A 14,616-nucleotide genomic window follows, 5' to 3' on the forward strand; every position below is an offset into this window, starting at 1 on the left:
TTGAAAAACACAGAGGAGAAGAACCACACATGATATTCAATACCATGGAGATTAATGTCGAAAAGACTTAGTGGTTATTATGAACATGTCTTCTTGCTTTTCAGCAGAATAATCACAGGAAAAAAGGACGTGGATGCACGGTTTCTAAAGACTTCCAAAATCCTGTTAGGATATCAGACTATTCAAACTATCCTACTATGCCTCTCCATTCATTTTTCATCATTTAAAAGACTTCCCGAAGGAATGTTTGCATACTGACACAGCATGGGTTCATACTCCAGAGTATTGAAGGACCACAGACAAAACCATTTCTATTCTTTTCTGAATCTCAGAGTAGGACATATCCAAGTCTCAGTATCATTTAATCGGAGCTCCAAGTACTTAATTTCCTCTCACATATTCTTGTCATGTTTGGACCCTCTCAGAGACAGTATTCAGACTTGGAATGAATAATGATTTGATTTCTAAAAAGGCAGCGTTACACAGAAAAGTCTTCAGCCTCGGAAGTAAGAATGTGATTCAAAGCTGGAAGTAACACCTGTGATATAACCTGCCTCATCCTGCTAACTCGCCTGAAAGAATAGCAGCATGGTTTTCAGTGCACTATAACTTGTATTTGCGTTGTATTCATTTCTAACTTGTTTTTATTTTCTATTCTCTTTGACTGTCTTAAATCACGTTTAATTGCTCCTAATGTAAATCACTTTGTATTGTCTTGTAGCTGAAATGTGCTGTACACTTGCCTTGCCTTCAGTATTACTACATGATTAATCGTCAGATTCATTAATAATGAAAATAATCCTTATTTTCAGCCTTAATATAAATTACTAATGCGCAGTCCTGTTCTAAATAAGCATTGCTGCATCTGATGCCAGCCAAGTTCTGGCATCAGCTGCATAACCATAATGGCATCTGTCGCTTGTGCACAATCATAGCCTGCATAAAGCTGTAAAGACTATGGGCTTGTGCAGTTAACAAGCTGTCAATGACACCATAATTGTTTCCTCAATGTCAGATAGATGGGCAGGCGGCTGCGCCAGTGACTGTAGCCCACTGGTTTAAGTGGTGGCCCGTTATTGATTGCCCATTGTGTGTAAAGCCTTTGCTGTAGCTGCATACATTTGCATTGGGAGCGGGGTTCAATTGAAAATATACTATTTTCACAGCTAAACCAGGATTTATTGCATGTATCAGCAAGTTATGACTGCTAATATCTGAAGCCATGCAAACCTTGCGTGTGTGTGCGTGCATTATGTGGTTTAAGATATGGCTTAAATTATAACCACAGTCCACATGATTTGCATGTTCAGACATACAGTTCCTCAATTCCCGGAGGAAGCTACCGACATGGATCAGTTGATACTGAGGTTGTATTGTGTATTGACATCAATTAGCTTTGAAAAACAAAGCATTATTTAATTATCTCCATAAAACAATAGACCAGTGTACTGTCCAGTGAGGCCCTGAATCCCAACACAGACAAAACAGCTAAAACAATGTTCGGCCTAACTCAGTGACTTATCTTTCAATTGTGCTGTAAAAACTTTAAAAGGATGAGGGGTAATGTGTGTTTTGGTAGGCTAGCATAGGCTAATGACTAATTTGGGATTAGCCACAGCCCTCTGTTACTCATCTTTCTACCATATTTACATTGTTCCCCCCCTTCAAATGCAAGTTTTGCCTTAAACGTTTTCAACATGCACAAATCTCCAATGTAAAAGCAGGAAAGTGCACAAACTGCTGTTAATGTAGCTTTAGATTTCCACCCAGGCTCCAGCTCCTGGGAAGTTAAGTAGCCCTGATTATCTGCTGATAGAGGGCTTAGCGGGATGTAGCCACACGTAACACTTGAAACGGGCTTGAATGGCAACAGTTGCACACACAGGAACACTGCTACTCTGTTGTAGGATGTTACGATGTAGCGAATGTTGCAATGCTACACTGTGGCAACTGAGCGGACACCAACACTTTTGAATACACATTCCGTCAGAAGGAGTTATAAAACAATGATTTCCTCTGACCTGTTGCGTCCTTTCAGCCGGATTCATCATCACAGCCTGCCGAAAGCTGTTATCCACATAAGACGCCATTGTTTTCGGAAGACACCGTCTCGGAGGATACTGAATTCCTTATCCTAAAAAAATAAATGTTTAGGAATATCCAGCGCCACGGATATAACACAAAAGAAGTCCCCCTGGTGTCTTGGTGCTTTATTCTTCTCGCCCGTGCTCCAATGCACGCGGATAAGCTGGGAGTGCCCGGAGCCAGGCCACGACTGGAGCCAGACAGCCGAGCAGTCTCCTCGGGGGTGTCTTGTCTTTCTGTTGCCCGGGGGCCGAAACCGGCTGCCGACACCAGTCCCACCAGGACGAAAACTTCTCTTTAAAAACGAGGCTCAAACTGTCTCTTTAGAGTTATTTTCTTAATGCAGAAAATGCCCCTTTATTCAAGCAAACGTTCATCAAAGCCATTCCTTGTCTCTTCGGCATTCTGCTAGCGACGGAAAAGAAATTACCTAGGCTACAAAGGTCCAGCTGACCAAAAAAAGTACCGTTATCCCGTCAACAATAGCCCGGCGTCCATTATGAGAGTTAAACCCGAGTCCACTCACAGAGAGAAATCCTTATTTTAACATTTTAAGAGGTCTAAAAGTGGAGATAGGTCCGCCGCCGCTGCGCTCTGTTGTATGCCACCATGGTGACTGACACAGCAGGGTGAAGTCGGCCACAGTTAACGGTTACACTTCCTGGAGAGATTTTCAAAATAAGTCTCCAACGTGTTTAACGTTGATACAGACACAAAGGAAAGGTGTCTAGGGAGGGGTCTGCGGCTAAATGAATACACAGGTTTTGTTTTTACCCGTCACAAAATGTAATTTTCTCTGCACGTATAATTTGACCTAAAGGCCCATATAAAATGTAATTGCATATGTGGGTCTTTTTTTTTAATAATTCAAATATTTTGAAGATTTTTTAACTAGGCACCAGATGGATTTAGCTGTGCATTACCTTGATGTCCAATCAAACCCAAGGACGAATGTTATTTACACAGCAGACAACATGACATGCACAACTATATTAGTCTACCATGCACCACAGCGTGATATAATCATTTAAGATATGTTATAGTTCATTCTAATATTTAATCAGCTGAATATTTTGGATCCAGTGGCTCTAGTGTCTAAATTCTATTTTATTTGCTGACAATTATGCTTGTTGAATATTGTCATTTTAATTTATTAAAGTATTTTGAAGGCCAAGTTATTCAATTTCCTGTCTAGGTGCTGTTATGTGTGTTTGACTTGACGAGGATTTAGTTACATGGGGCGGCTCATGGGCGAGTCCATTTAACAAAAAAAGAAAAAAGTGGGAATGGGAATGGGGAGTGCAACGTGACAAAGTAATGCTTTGGTGCCATCTAGCGACTTAATGAGGTAATACACAATTACATGGATACAAACATGCAGGAGGGGTTTATTATTATTACCACACAAATCTTGAGATGTGATCAAGAGATTTTTTTATTATTACCACACAAATCTTGTTATCCCATTTTATCAGGATGAGATGAAAGAACATACAACAAATGAATGTCCCTAAGCAATATTAGTGGATTAAAGAAATGTGTCACAGAAACATACAGAGTTTATGAGAGTCAGCTTTCAAGTGGCATTAAATTAGAATTAGAATTGTCTTCATTGTCATTGTACCAGTACAACGAAATTTACAGTACAATCCCTTAACTTGCAGAAAAAAACATTAAAAGGATCAAAAAGAATAGGCTAGACCTTTAAAAGACACATTTAAAAAGACAAACTTACACACAAACACGCACACCGTAGAAGCTTAAGGAGACAAAACAAAAAACAGTAGATTGCAGATACCCTGAGCATCATGTACCATCATAGGTAAAGGTGTTTGCGGTGTTAAGCACTGTTATAGACCCTGAGCATCATGTACCTTCATAGGTAAAGGTGTTTGTGGTGTTAAGCACTGTTATAGACCCTGAGCATCATGTACCTTCATAGGTAAAGGTGTTTGCGGTGTTAAGCACTGTTATAGACCCTGAGCATCATGTACCTTCATAGGTAAAGGTGTTTGTGGTGTTAAGCACTGTTATAGACCCTGAGCATCATGTACCTTCATAGGTAAAGGTATTTGCGGTGTTAAGCACGGTTATAGTCTATTAGTCAGAGCATTTAGAGACCTGAAACGTCTTCCCTGGGTAGGGAGAATCCCTTTCACAAGCAGACATCATATTGAGGGGTATCTGTATATGCACAATTCAGGCCTTTATTTGTTTTTTAAAGCTACCCCAGATTCAGTTGTTTTGGACGGCAACGGCTCCACAACATCCTGCAGCAACCGATTTATACAACCAGCTTAGGCATAGGGTGTTAGCTCAGGATGAGGCTAAGAAATAAGGAAACAAGTGAAGAACTATTTAAGTAAAAAACAAAAAATGGATAGATACATACATACAATCCCACACACTGTACAGTTTGGCCACACGTTTATTTATGCAACATTAGACACCAGTATATCTTACAGTATGTCTTCTCTTTCATCTGAAATTCCATACACAACAAATCATTTGTGTATGTATTCATTATTATTTCATTGTACTCTATTGTGCATATTCTGCTATTATGGAATATTATAGAAAAGCTGACCGTGTGAAGAGTTTTGACAATGTGACTTTTGATCAATGCATGTAAGCAATTGAAACAAATTGTGATGAAATGTGAATGTTTACCATGCTTTATATATTTATAAGAGATAATAAACGCTAATACACTATGATGACATTGTTCTGCCTTCATATTGATCTACGTCATGAAGTAATCTGGAAATACTTTAACCTAAAATGTGATGTGGAACTAGGACACAACCACTGACGCCATGACAACCGGTGGTTGCATAACAACTGACCATGCATGGCCCCATGGACAGAGCAGACCGCTGGGCTCAAGTTAACACCCAAGGGGGGCCATTATAAAGGTGCATCCGGCCTGAAACCAATCCAAACTTAACACTGGCGGAAAAGATGCAAAACAAGGAATCAGCCGCAGAAGGGCCACAGCATGGACGGAGGATGATTTTTACAGGTAGGAGAAGCATGGAGAACACGTACCTTTGTTGTCATTCAACAGAGTGTATTTCTAGGAAGTAATTTTTCAAAAGAGTTGTATCTAAAATATGGTACGTTATGATCATAGCTATATAGAGCAAAATTATGTATTTTAAGACGTCAAAGCCTTAGCATAAAGGTCAGTGTACGAGCAACTATTACTGTAATTGGACACATGATGGCACTATAACCAGGATATATACAGCTGACATAGTCAATCCAATTAAGCACTTTAAAACAACTAATGTTGATCAAAGTGCTGTACAGAAGAATCAATAAGACATCATAAATACAAGACTCACACGACGCACAATAATGACATATACAACAATAAATTAAAATACATAAAACAAAAGTAAAAAGATATCAAAGATAAGTAAAAGCAGTAAAGAAGAATAAGAACATTTTAAAATCAAGTAAATAAGTAAAGTCGACATCTTATATGTATGTGTGCCTGTAAGTGCCTGTGTGCAATTGTGAATAATGTTGTTTTGTATGCACTAGGGCATGTCGGTGTTCATGTAGATGTGTACTTACACTGCAATAATTCATGCATTAGACAAGTGGAGTGTGGTGTGCAAACGTATTGTCATCTTATTTAATTTCTAACATTTAATAACACGTGTTTCTTTAATTTCAATAGGATTGAGAAAGGAACATCAGAGAGAATGCATGTTCTGAAAGACAATGATCCTTGTTTTTTACCTCTTGAGGGATAATTAGTTGTAACAAATCACACAATAGCTGAATACTGAATGGGTGAATTTAATATTTGATACTTCTCTCTGTAGAATCTCCGTCGTGAGTGAAGGATTCAGGTTCACTTGGATATGTGTTTGCCTTCTTTCCTCAAACGTTTACTGATCCTAACAAGGCCCAGATGGAATTGGAGACTACAGGCCCAGATCAAATTATTTCCCCCGGTACGTCGGTGAGGGTGCCTCATCACCTGAGGCCACAGGTGACCTCACTTACTTGTGCCGAGCCGCACCACAAGCCCCCCCTCCTATGCCGAAGAAGAGTTTCGTGGGGGAGGTGGGATGGGGCTGGCAGTATAACCAGCTGTTGAACAGTGGGGCGCTGCTCAGCAACATGCAAATTAAGGTAGGGCTTAAATCCAACATGTGCATCTTATGCAAATGAGTCTGTAGAAGCATTATCCTTCAGTTATTGTGCCACAAGGTTACACTGTGCATGACTTTGAGGAACGGCAATATAGGGATTTCATCAATGCTGGGATAAACAGTAGCACATTAATGTACAATTTATCCAGTATGGGTCATATTTGCTGAATTTGTGTACATCTTGTATGAAAACGTGATGGGTATATATCGTGGGAATTAGTTTTGTTAGACTCAAGGCATCATGAATATTGATTTTACATCCTGCCGATTAGAAAAATGTCACACATTATTTATTTTGTGTATTTCTTTTTTTGTATATTTAAACAGTAAACACACAAATTATATAAAATCTAACAAAAACAGCACATCATTCCCATACATAGACATGTGACATGCACGATAAACATACAGTAAACATATTATCCAAGGTACAAAGCTGCTTGTAGCAAAGAGTAATTACAAGATACTTATTGCCCAGCCTCTACGTCAGTGAGGGTTGCCAAGTCTCATAGAGCATCTCAGTTAAAGGTATTTCCAGTTAAAAGGTGTTGCATCACATCTTTGATCAACATAGTGGGACGATTTGTTTCATTTCCAGTTACAGAGAATGAACCTGCAGGCTAGAGGGGTTATGGACGTTGCCTTTGTGGAATGATTTCTCACAGAGGACCGTCCTCCTCCTGAACCCCAGATACAGCAAACACTGGGTCAGGCTCTGCGATGTCATCACATATCAACGTTTTGATTACTTAGTTCAGAACACGCGCCCCAACGACGTATAGGAAATACCCCACATTGGTCACACAGAGGATCCACAGTATATTCGGATATACTTTCTGAAGCTTCACCGGAGATGGAGATGATGGAATACGCTGAACTGTGAAAGACCATTCTTGGTACAATGCACACCCTTTAGCGCCCCTGTCCGTCCCTCCTCCATTGAGCTAATACCCTAGTCCTCCTCCCAAAGATATTTGATTGATTAATAAATACCTCCTGAGACAGAGGATCAACCGAAAAAAGACAATGATTCCGGGTGTTGTTAGGCTAACTAGGAAAGATGCATTGGACCTAATATCGTTACAAATTTATAGAGATTGAAAGAAGCAGGTTTGAGGCGGATTTAATTTATCGTGCAATAATTTAAAGGAGGGAAAAGTGCCATTCTTATAGAGATCTTTCACCTTTATAATGCCATTACAAGTCCATAATTGAAAGGGGATATTAATTAGAGGGGTGGAAATTGTGGTTTGCACACAGAGGAGCAAGGAGAGAATTCCCATGCCATCCAAAAATGCTGTCTTCTTTGAGTCCAGATTTTTGAAAAATTGTCTTACAACAGGATTAGTGTTAGTAAATACCAATGGCAGGGGAAGGGATGGAAATAACGGTGCACGGGGAGAGAAAAGACGACATTCTTAGCCAGGAATGTGCATTTTCTCTAGAGTTATGTAACGTGCTGTATAAATGAGAGGAGATCCTGAACTCAGCCCTCCTTTTCTGACAGAAGACAGAGTTACGGACAGCGTTGGAGGACAGAGTGTCTCACAGGTTCCAGAGCAACCAGTAAGGCAGCCTTTATAAGCCTCAAATTGCACATGTTGAATCCTTCAGAATCATATTACAGGTGTGTCAAATGGATAAGTGAGAACATCTCGGGTTTACACAGCGTTGAGTGACTGTATTGTAGGTTATCTGCTTCCACATCCATAATGCAACACTTCCACTTTTGCAGGAACACACACCGCCTCGAGCTGTAGGTAAGAAATCAGCCGATAGACATGGACACGGTTACACCGCTGGCATAAACACTGACCTAAACAAACACTCTGGAGGGTTTATGTTTGACATTATTAACATTTTTCTCAAGTAACACATTATTTACAATCTACTACATTACATTGTCTCCCGACACAAGATGTAACAGTAAATACAAGATCCCCATTTACCTCCAATGGCAATTTATATGTGGTTAAACATCACTTTAAGAGTCTTGACGCAGGAGAAGGTTAATGGGAGGAGGTGGCTCTGTTTAGCTTGGCTGATCCTGGCGAGTTGTTTTTGTTATTACGGTTCTCAAAGGGGCACTTTGTTGAAATGGTTTGTCATTTAACTTAACATTTAAATATCCTTTTTGTAACTGTGGTATTTTGTAAAGAGATTTTCCTGTTTTCAGTCATGAGAACTCAACATAATGGACATTTAAAACTATAAATAATCTAAAAATAATGAGTTTCCTTGAGATTACAGGCTAGAACTATAGAACAAATTGACAGCTCCAAGTAATTCTCAAAACCAAATCAATAGGCTGTTTTTCTCTGTTGGATATGTGAGAGTAAACACGCAACGACTACATATCTCATTGAAAAATGACTCTTTAATATCAGTGAGATCATTAGATGACACACCCTGTAAGTACACATGAAAGTAAGGGATGTCAGCGGACTCTCGCCTGATTGATTCATGTCACCGTCTCTGTTCGTTTCCTCCCAGAAAGAACACAACGGGTGACTCACTCCGAGTCAACACCTGGGTTCACAGAGGCACTCACAGCTAACAGCAGATGGCATTCTAGCACCCACGGCGGATGGAGGACCCGACTGTTAATGAGCTTTGTCGAGTTTGATTAAACATCTTTTCATCTCTGTGACACGTTGACTTCTCAACAGTTTCATTTTTACACATCTTCCGGCCTGAATGATTCAGATGTCATGTGTTCTCTTTAACTACACAAGTACACACTTAGATGGTTTTCTTGCACAATTACCTGTGAAAGGTCACGATGAGTTCACGAACACTGATTGTAATTCGCAAGGGAATTCTGAGGAGTACGTCCGAAAATGTAAACCGGGAAAACAAGGGGTGGAATTGTGTCTTTGTCAAAGTTTTCACAATCTGCTTGGAGCAGTATAACAAGGCGGGTATGGCACTGAGTTGCCAAACTGAACATCTCTTTTTTCCCCAAAATATCAGCGATAACAAAGTTGTTTTTCAGCGGTCCCTCTCCCCACTCACAGTGTCACAGACTTACAATTCTTATACGAGAAGCATCTGATAATCTACCCCAAGGGCAGAAGCAATCATATACACTTTACAGTATGTCTGGTGTAGATAACTGTACAGATTGTTTACCACAAGAGAAACCACCAATTATCATGTGCAGAGCTACACAGACGTTCATTTCCAGGGGCAAAGCCGTCTTGCCCCCCTGAAGGTGTGTTTTAATGGAATTTCGCTGGAACAGAACACTGTATGCATTTACAAGACGGTCCGAGAGTAGAGAGGAAAAACATCTATTAATATTATTCACACAGCTGTCACTTTATTCTCGCTTTGCCAAGTCACTGGTCTCCAAATCCTGCTCTATAGTCCCTTTTTAAATTCTATTCTTATTCATGTTTCTGTGCTGTTTATTACTTATTTCTGTTGTTTTTGTTGAACTGCTGCAACAACGCTGGGGATCTGTATCTTATCTTACCCTTAAACCAGCAGTTTGGCTCCATGGTGGTTGCCATTAGTTCATGGATCTTTGAATCCCCAGTTAAGAATCAGTTTATCCCCACATGTCTAAGTCAGTGATTCACAGCATTTTTGGCGTGTGGCTAATAATGTCCACTTGTGGTTCAGTGTGGCCTGTTGAATATATATTTATGTTAGAACTGTCTTTTGTTTAACATTAATATCGCGTCTGCTTTTCTACCCTGTTAACCATTTCGAGACAGTATTTGCAAACAAGGCCCCATTTGACATGGACTTTCTATGGCATGATAAACCCTTAGAATGGCTTTTAGAGTAAAACATTACCAAGCTACTTACCACGTGGCATGAACCAAGACTGCAAAATCTGGTTTTACTAAGCTTTTTGAATATTTCTCAATTACTTTAATTTGTCAAGTAGCTTCCCAGTTTCTCTTTTGATTTTCCAGAAAATTCAATTCAATTCAATTCAATTCAATTTTATTTAGAGTGTCGAATCATAACAAAAGTTTTCTCAGGACACTTTACAGAGTAGGTAAAGACCACACTCTATGACTTAGTTATGATTTACATAGACCCAACAATTTCTCCGTAGAGTACGGTGGCTACGAAAACCTTCCCTAGAACAGGCAGGAACGTCAGACAGACCCAGCTCTGTGGAGGACGGACATCTGTCTGCACCGGTTGGGGAGGAAGAAAAGGAGAGAGAAAGAGAGAAAAGACGGACAGATGGACAGAGAGAGACAGACAGACACACTTCCAGAGATGCAAGCAAGCAAAGCAGGAGCAGTAACTATAACAATATTTATAGTAATGTGAATATGACGTATATGTCAAGACAGTTAATACAACAGAATAGAAAATGTCTAGTAAAGTACTTTTTTGGTGCTAGGCTATCACTAGATTATAATAATAATTACATAGCCCAACTGTAATTAGGCACGTTTCCATTTGGGTAAAATGGGAAAATTACAGTGGTAAAGTTACAGGGAACTTCCTCCCAAAAGTCCTCTCTTGGTCGAAGAGGGGTATGATACCCGTTTTTGACCAAGACATTTTGAGGGCCGGTTCAGAGCTGGTGCCTTATCTTGAACCAGTTCTTCTCGTTTTGACAGCCAAAGAACCGGCTCTCGACCGGGAAAATTGGTTCCAGGAAAGAGCACCAACTCTTTGCTGGTATTGAACCAGCTCCACAAAGTCTTGCTTGCTTAAATTTTTTTTTGTGATTTTGGAATTTGATCCTGACGCTGCCTGTAAAAACGTAAATCAGTGGATCATTCAATTGAACTGCAATGTGATCAATACCATGAAGTCTGTGCTGGGTAAGGTTAGCTCCCAACAAAGGCTAACATGGCTAGATAATTATCTTTCTTCTCAAACAAAATCTCCATCCATTGTTTTCAAGAGAAGCAGTACACGTTTGTTGTAGTCCACCATTGTGGTTGTGTTGGAAGTGGGCGTTAGCATTTCTGGGGAAGCGGTGGACGTATACAGTGAAGTAATGACGTGACTCTCTGGGGGCTCTCTAGCCTGTCGGAAACCTAACCGGTTCGCAAGTTGAACCAACAGTGAACCAGCACCAGCCCAGCACTAGTATAGGTCAGTGTTGGTCAAAAAGGGGTATCACTCTGGCTGTCTCTAAAAAGGCCCCAGAGGGATCTACAAGACTCTGGAGGTGGGTATCACTCTGAATGGGTTTCCATTGTCGGGTAATCAGCGGTTCAATGAAGCAGCACTCTGGCACTTCTGTCACCAAGCTAGAAAAACAGAACAGTTGCGGTTCGAATAATCTAGTTGACATTCAGACAGTTTTATGAGCACTTCAATTATTAAAATGCCATTATTAAAATGTTTGTTGTTCAAGAAAAGCGATGAAATCAATGGGTTTGTTGTCATTTTTGACATTTAAGGTACGTGGCCTACATGATTCACAATGTCAACTCAAGTATTTTATTTACATTTGATTTTATTTATATTTGATTTGACAGGGACAGTGCATATGAATAAACATTTCTGTAAATATACCAGATTTAGCCAATTCGTCTGCAGTCCCTGGCCAGATGTAACAATAAGCTCCCTACAAGGCAAATAACAAGAAGGGTTAAAAACAACAACACATTAACTAGGATAAGAACAACCCTTTCTGATGAAACATTAATCATAACCACACATTTTATTTTTTATATTTTTAAAATATTTGCAATTTGAACAAATATAATACAAACAGATATTTATAGAGAAAAAGAAGAGAATACATAAAATGAAAATAGATATGTTAAGAACTTAAATTAAGACGCAGGCTATACTGTTATAGATCTTTAAAAAAAGTCATGTGACTTATCTGGGGTATAATTAAATTTTTTATTATGGATAATCTGGATAGACTCAAAATAGTTATGAAAATTCAAATTGCTGTTGAGCAAGGCACCAAACCCCCAACTGCTCAGGGCGCCGGTCACTGGCAGCCCCCTCGCGCTAACATCTCTCCTTAATTGCATGTATATAGGTCCTGTCTGTACATGTGTGTATTTCGGGCGTGTGTGTAACCTGTATAATAATAAGAGTGAAAAAATTCAATTTTCCCATTGCGGGATAAATAAAGTAATTCTTCTTCTTCTTCTACTGAATGCTAAAAATGCTTTCCAGATTTTTTCCAGAACTCCAACGTTTACTGACACTCCCAGAATAAATGCATAATAGTTTCATCTTCAATCTTACAAGATTCACATTTGTTGTCCCCATCTGCAAACTATGAAAACCATAACCACACATGGAACTCCCTCTTCTAAGAGTCTGACGTAACACCCTTTCAAAATAAAACTTCCGGGTCCAAGCCTCGTATTTCTACCATACACTGTATTTCCGCAATGCCGCAGTGCTGCGTTCCCTGTTGTTTGAACAGATCCGAGTCAAAGAAAACGACAGCATTGTCATTTTACCGCTTTCCAGTCGATGAAAAGGAGAAGAGAAAATGGCTGCAGATGATAAGGTGAAGTAACAACAACGTTTTAGCGCTAGTGCTAACCATAGCTAACGCTAACGGCTAACTGTTAGCTCTTAAAGTTAACTGGAGTTTCAAACTCGATTCTTGCGGATTCCCCCGGTAAAAATCTAGGGGTCATACCGTGTTTTTGTCCTCACCACACCAGAGCCTAGTTGATAATACTCTCTACGGGGTCATCCCTGTGTTCCCCGGGTCCTGTTTCCCCGGTCGCACAAGCCCCTTGCTGCGAGTATTTAAGTCGGCTACAGGTAACGGTTAGAGTTAGGGTGACGGACAGGGTTAGGGGTAGGGTTAGGGTCTACATAGGCCTATTTGCCGGTGAATTGGACAAATCGGGGGAACATAGGACCCTTTCTGTGAACAGCAGGGAACATCGGACATAAATAAAGTGGACACAACCTGTTTACATTGTGGTTTGTTATCACTGCTCACCTGCTACTACAGCAGATACCGGGGGGCAGCAGACCCCCCCCCCCCCCCCCACCCCCAATAAAAATACCTTAAATTATTCAAAATTAAACAAATGTATCTTCAGACTTCACATTTGGAATAAATCATTTTGATAGGTCAACTTGTCCTCAAAGCAATTTCAGTTCAAAGCAACTGGACTTACCTAGACAAACAACCAAGTCAAGTTGCTTTTGACTGAATTTGCTTTGAGGATAACGATGACCTGGACAAATGAGAATATTTACAGGCTTGGGTCAACTTGTGTTTATCTCCTTCCAAGCCCTAGGAAGTATCCTCAGCATCGTCAGCAGTGACAGTCAGACTATTACTAATATGAGCCAGCAATGGGTCCAAAGTTTTGTAGCATGCTGTCAAGGATCCCCTCTGTGAAAACCTTAGCCGATGAGGAACCATGTTTCCATTTAAGGACAATTTTATATCTGGCGAGCAGCGTGGTAAAGGCCACGGCAGTAATGGGCAGATTTTTGGACAGAGGGAGCCGGAAAAAGAGCAGTCAGGGGATCCAAATTTGTGTTAAGAGCCTGTTCGAAGGTTTGAAATATATCGGACCAAGATTAAGGAAGCTTCTGGCACGTCCAGAACATGTGTGCGAGGTCGGCTGGGAACTGCTTACAGCGTTTACAAGCGTCACTGTGACTTAGGGTATATCTTGAAATGGGCTCAATGAAGCACCTCCCACTGTAAAAGGCTGTGCCCGGCACAAATCGAGGATGAGTGAAGCAGTTTCAGAATGTCCCTCCACTGGACCTCAGTAATGTTTGCCCCCAAATCCTTTTTCCATACATTTTTAGGTGATACTGTGGAGACTGGGCTCAGAAGAGCAATCTTAAATGACAAATATCAGTGGTTTGTGTTGTACGTTGAGAGACAGGACTTGGTCCAATCTCAGCTTCAGAGGGCGTTTCGATTGTGGAAATTCTTTTGGATAAAATGTCTCATTTGAACGTATGGAAAGAAGTGGCTGTTAGGCAGGCTGTAACGGTGCACAAGTCTTATGAAGGACTTAGGTAATGATGATCAATTTCTCTCTTTCCTGTTGTTTTTTTTTTAATAGGCGCAAGAACTTCACCCCAAACTGCAACTCCAGGGTTTGCAGTTGGCATTTCCCACATGGCAAAGCTGCTGGGCCATCACGATTTGCCTGGAATGAGAGGAAGACTTTTCCAACGGACAACCTCAGCCACACCCGCAAAAACGGGAAACAAATGGTTCCTGCCAGTGATGGAGCTGCAGCTGTGCTTGAAATGGAGAACGAAATGCTGAGAAAGGAGAATGAAGAACTGAAAAAACAGTTGGACAAACAGAAGCAAAGCGGGCTGCAGACGCTGAATTTTTTTGTAATCGAGTATTCTACCGATTATTACATTGATTAATCAGATAAAAAGAATTGCAAAGAAATATATATAAATA

At 40.3% G+C, this 14,616-nt stretch overlaps 1 protein-coding gene and 1 long non-coding RNA gene across 6 annotated transcripts in view; one reads left to right on the top strand and one right to left on the bottom strand.

Annotated features, from left to right (window-relative positions):
• Window positions 1–2,471, bottom strand: part of rapgef2b (Rap guanine nucleotide exchange factor 2b) — a 108,041-nt gene extending 105,570 nt beyond the window's left edge. For all 5 annotated transcript variants that reach the window (XM_083914905.1, XM_083914906.1, XM_083914903.1 and 2 more), the window contains exon 1: window positions 2,022–2,471. In XM_083914905.1, coding sequence (XP_083771031.1) covers window positions 2,022–2,090 — 69 coding nt within the window. In that variant the 5' untranslated portion in view covers window positions 2,091–2,471. The remainder of the gene's footprint in view (window positions 1–2,021) is intronic.
• A 10,113-nt stretch (window positions 2,472–12,584) lies between these two features.
• Window positions 12,585–14,616, top strand: LOC310948077. Its single transcript, XR_014593232.1, has 2 exons — window positions 12,585–12,720; window positions 14,261–14,616. It is a non-coding gene; the product is annotated as an uncharacterized lncRNA (long non-coding RNA).

This window comes from Echiichthys vipera (genome assembly GCF_963691815.1).
Source record: "Echiichthys vipera genome assembly, chromosome: 6".
Classification (NCBI taxonomy): domain Eukaryota; kingdom Metazoa; phylum Chordata; class Actinopteri; order Perciformes; family Trachinidae; genus Echiichthys; species Echiichthys vipera.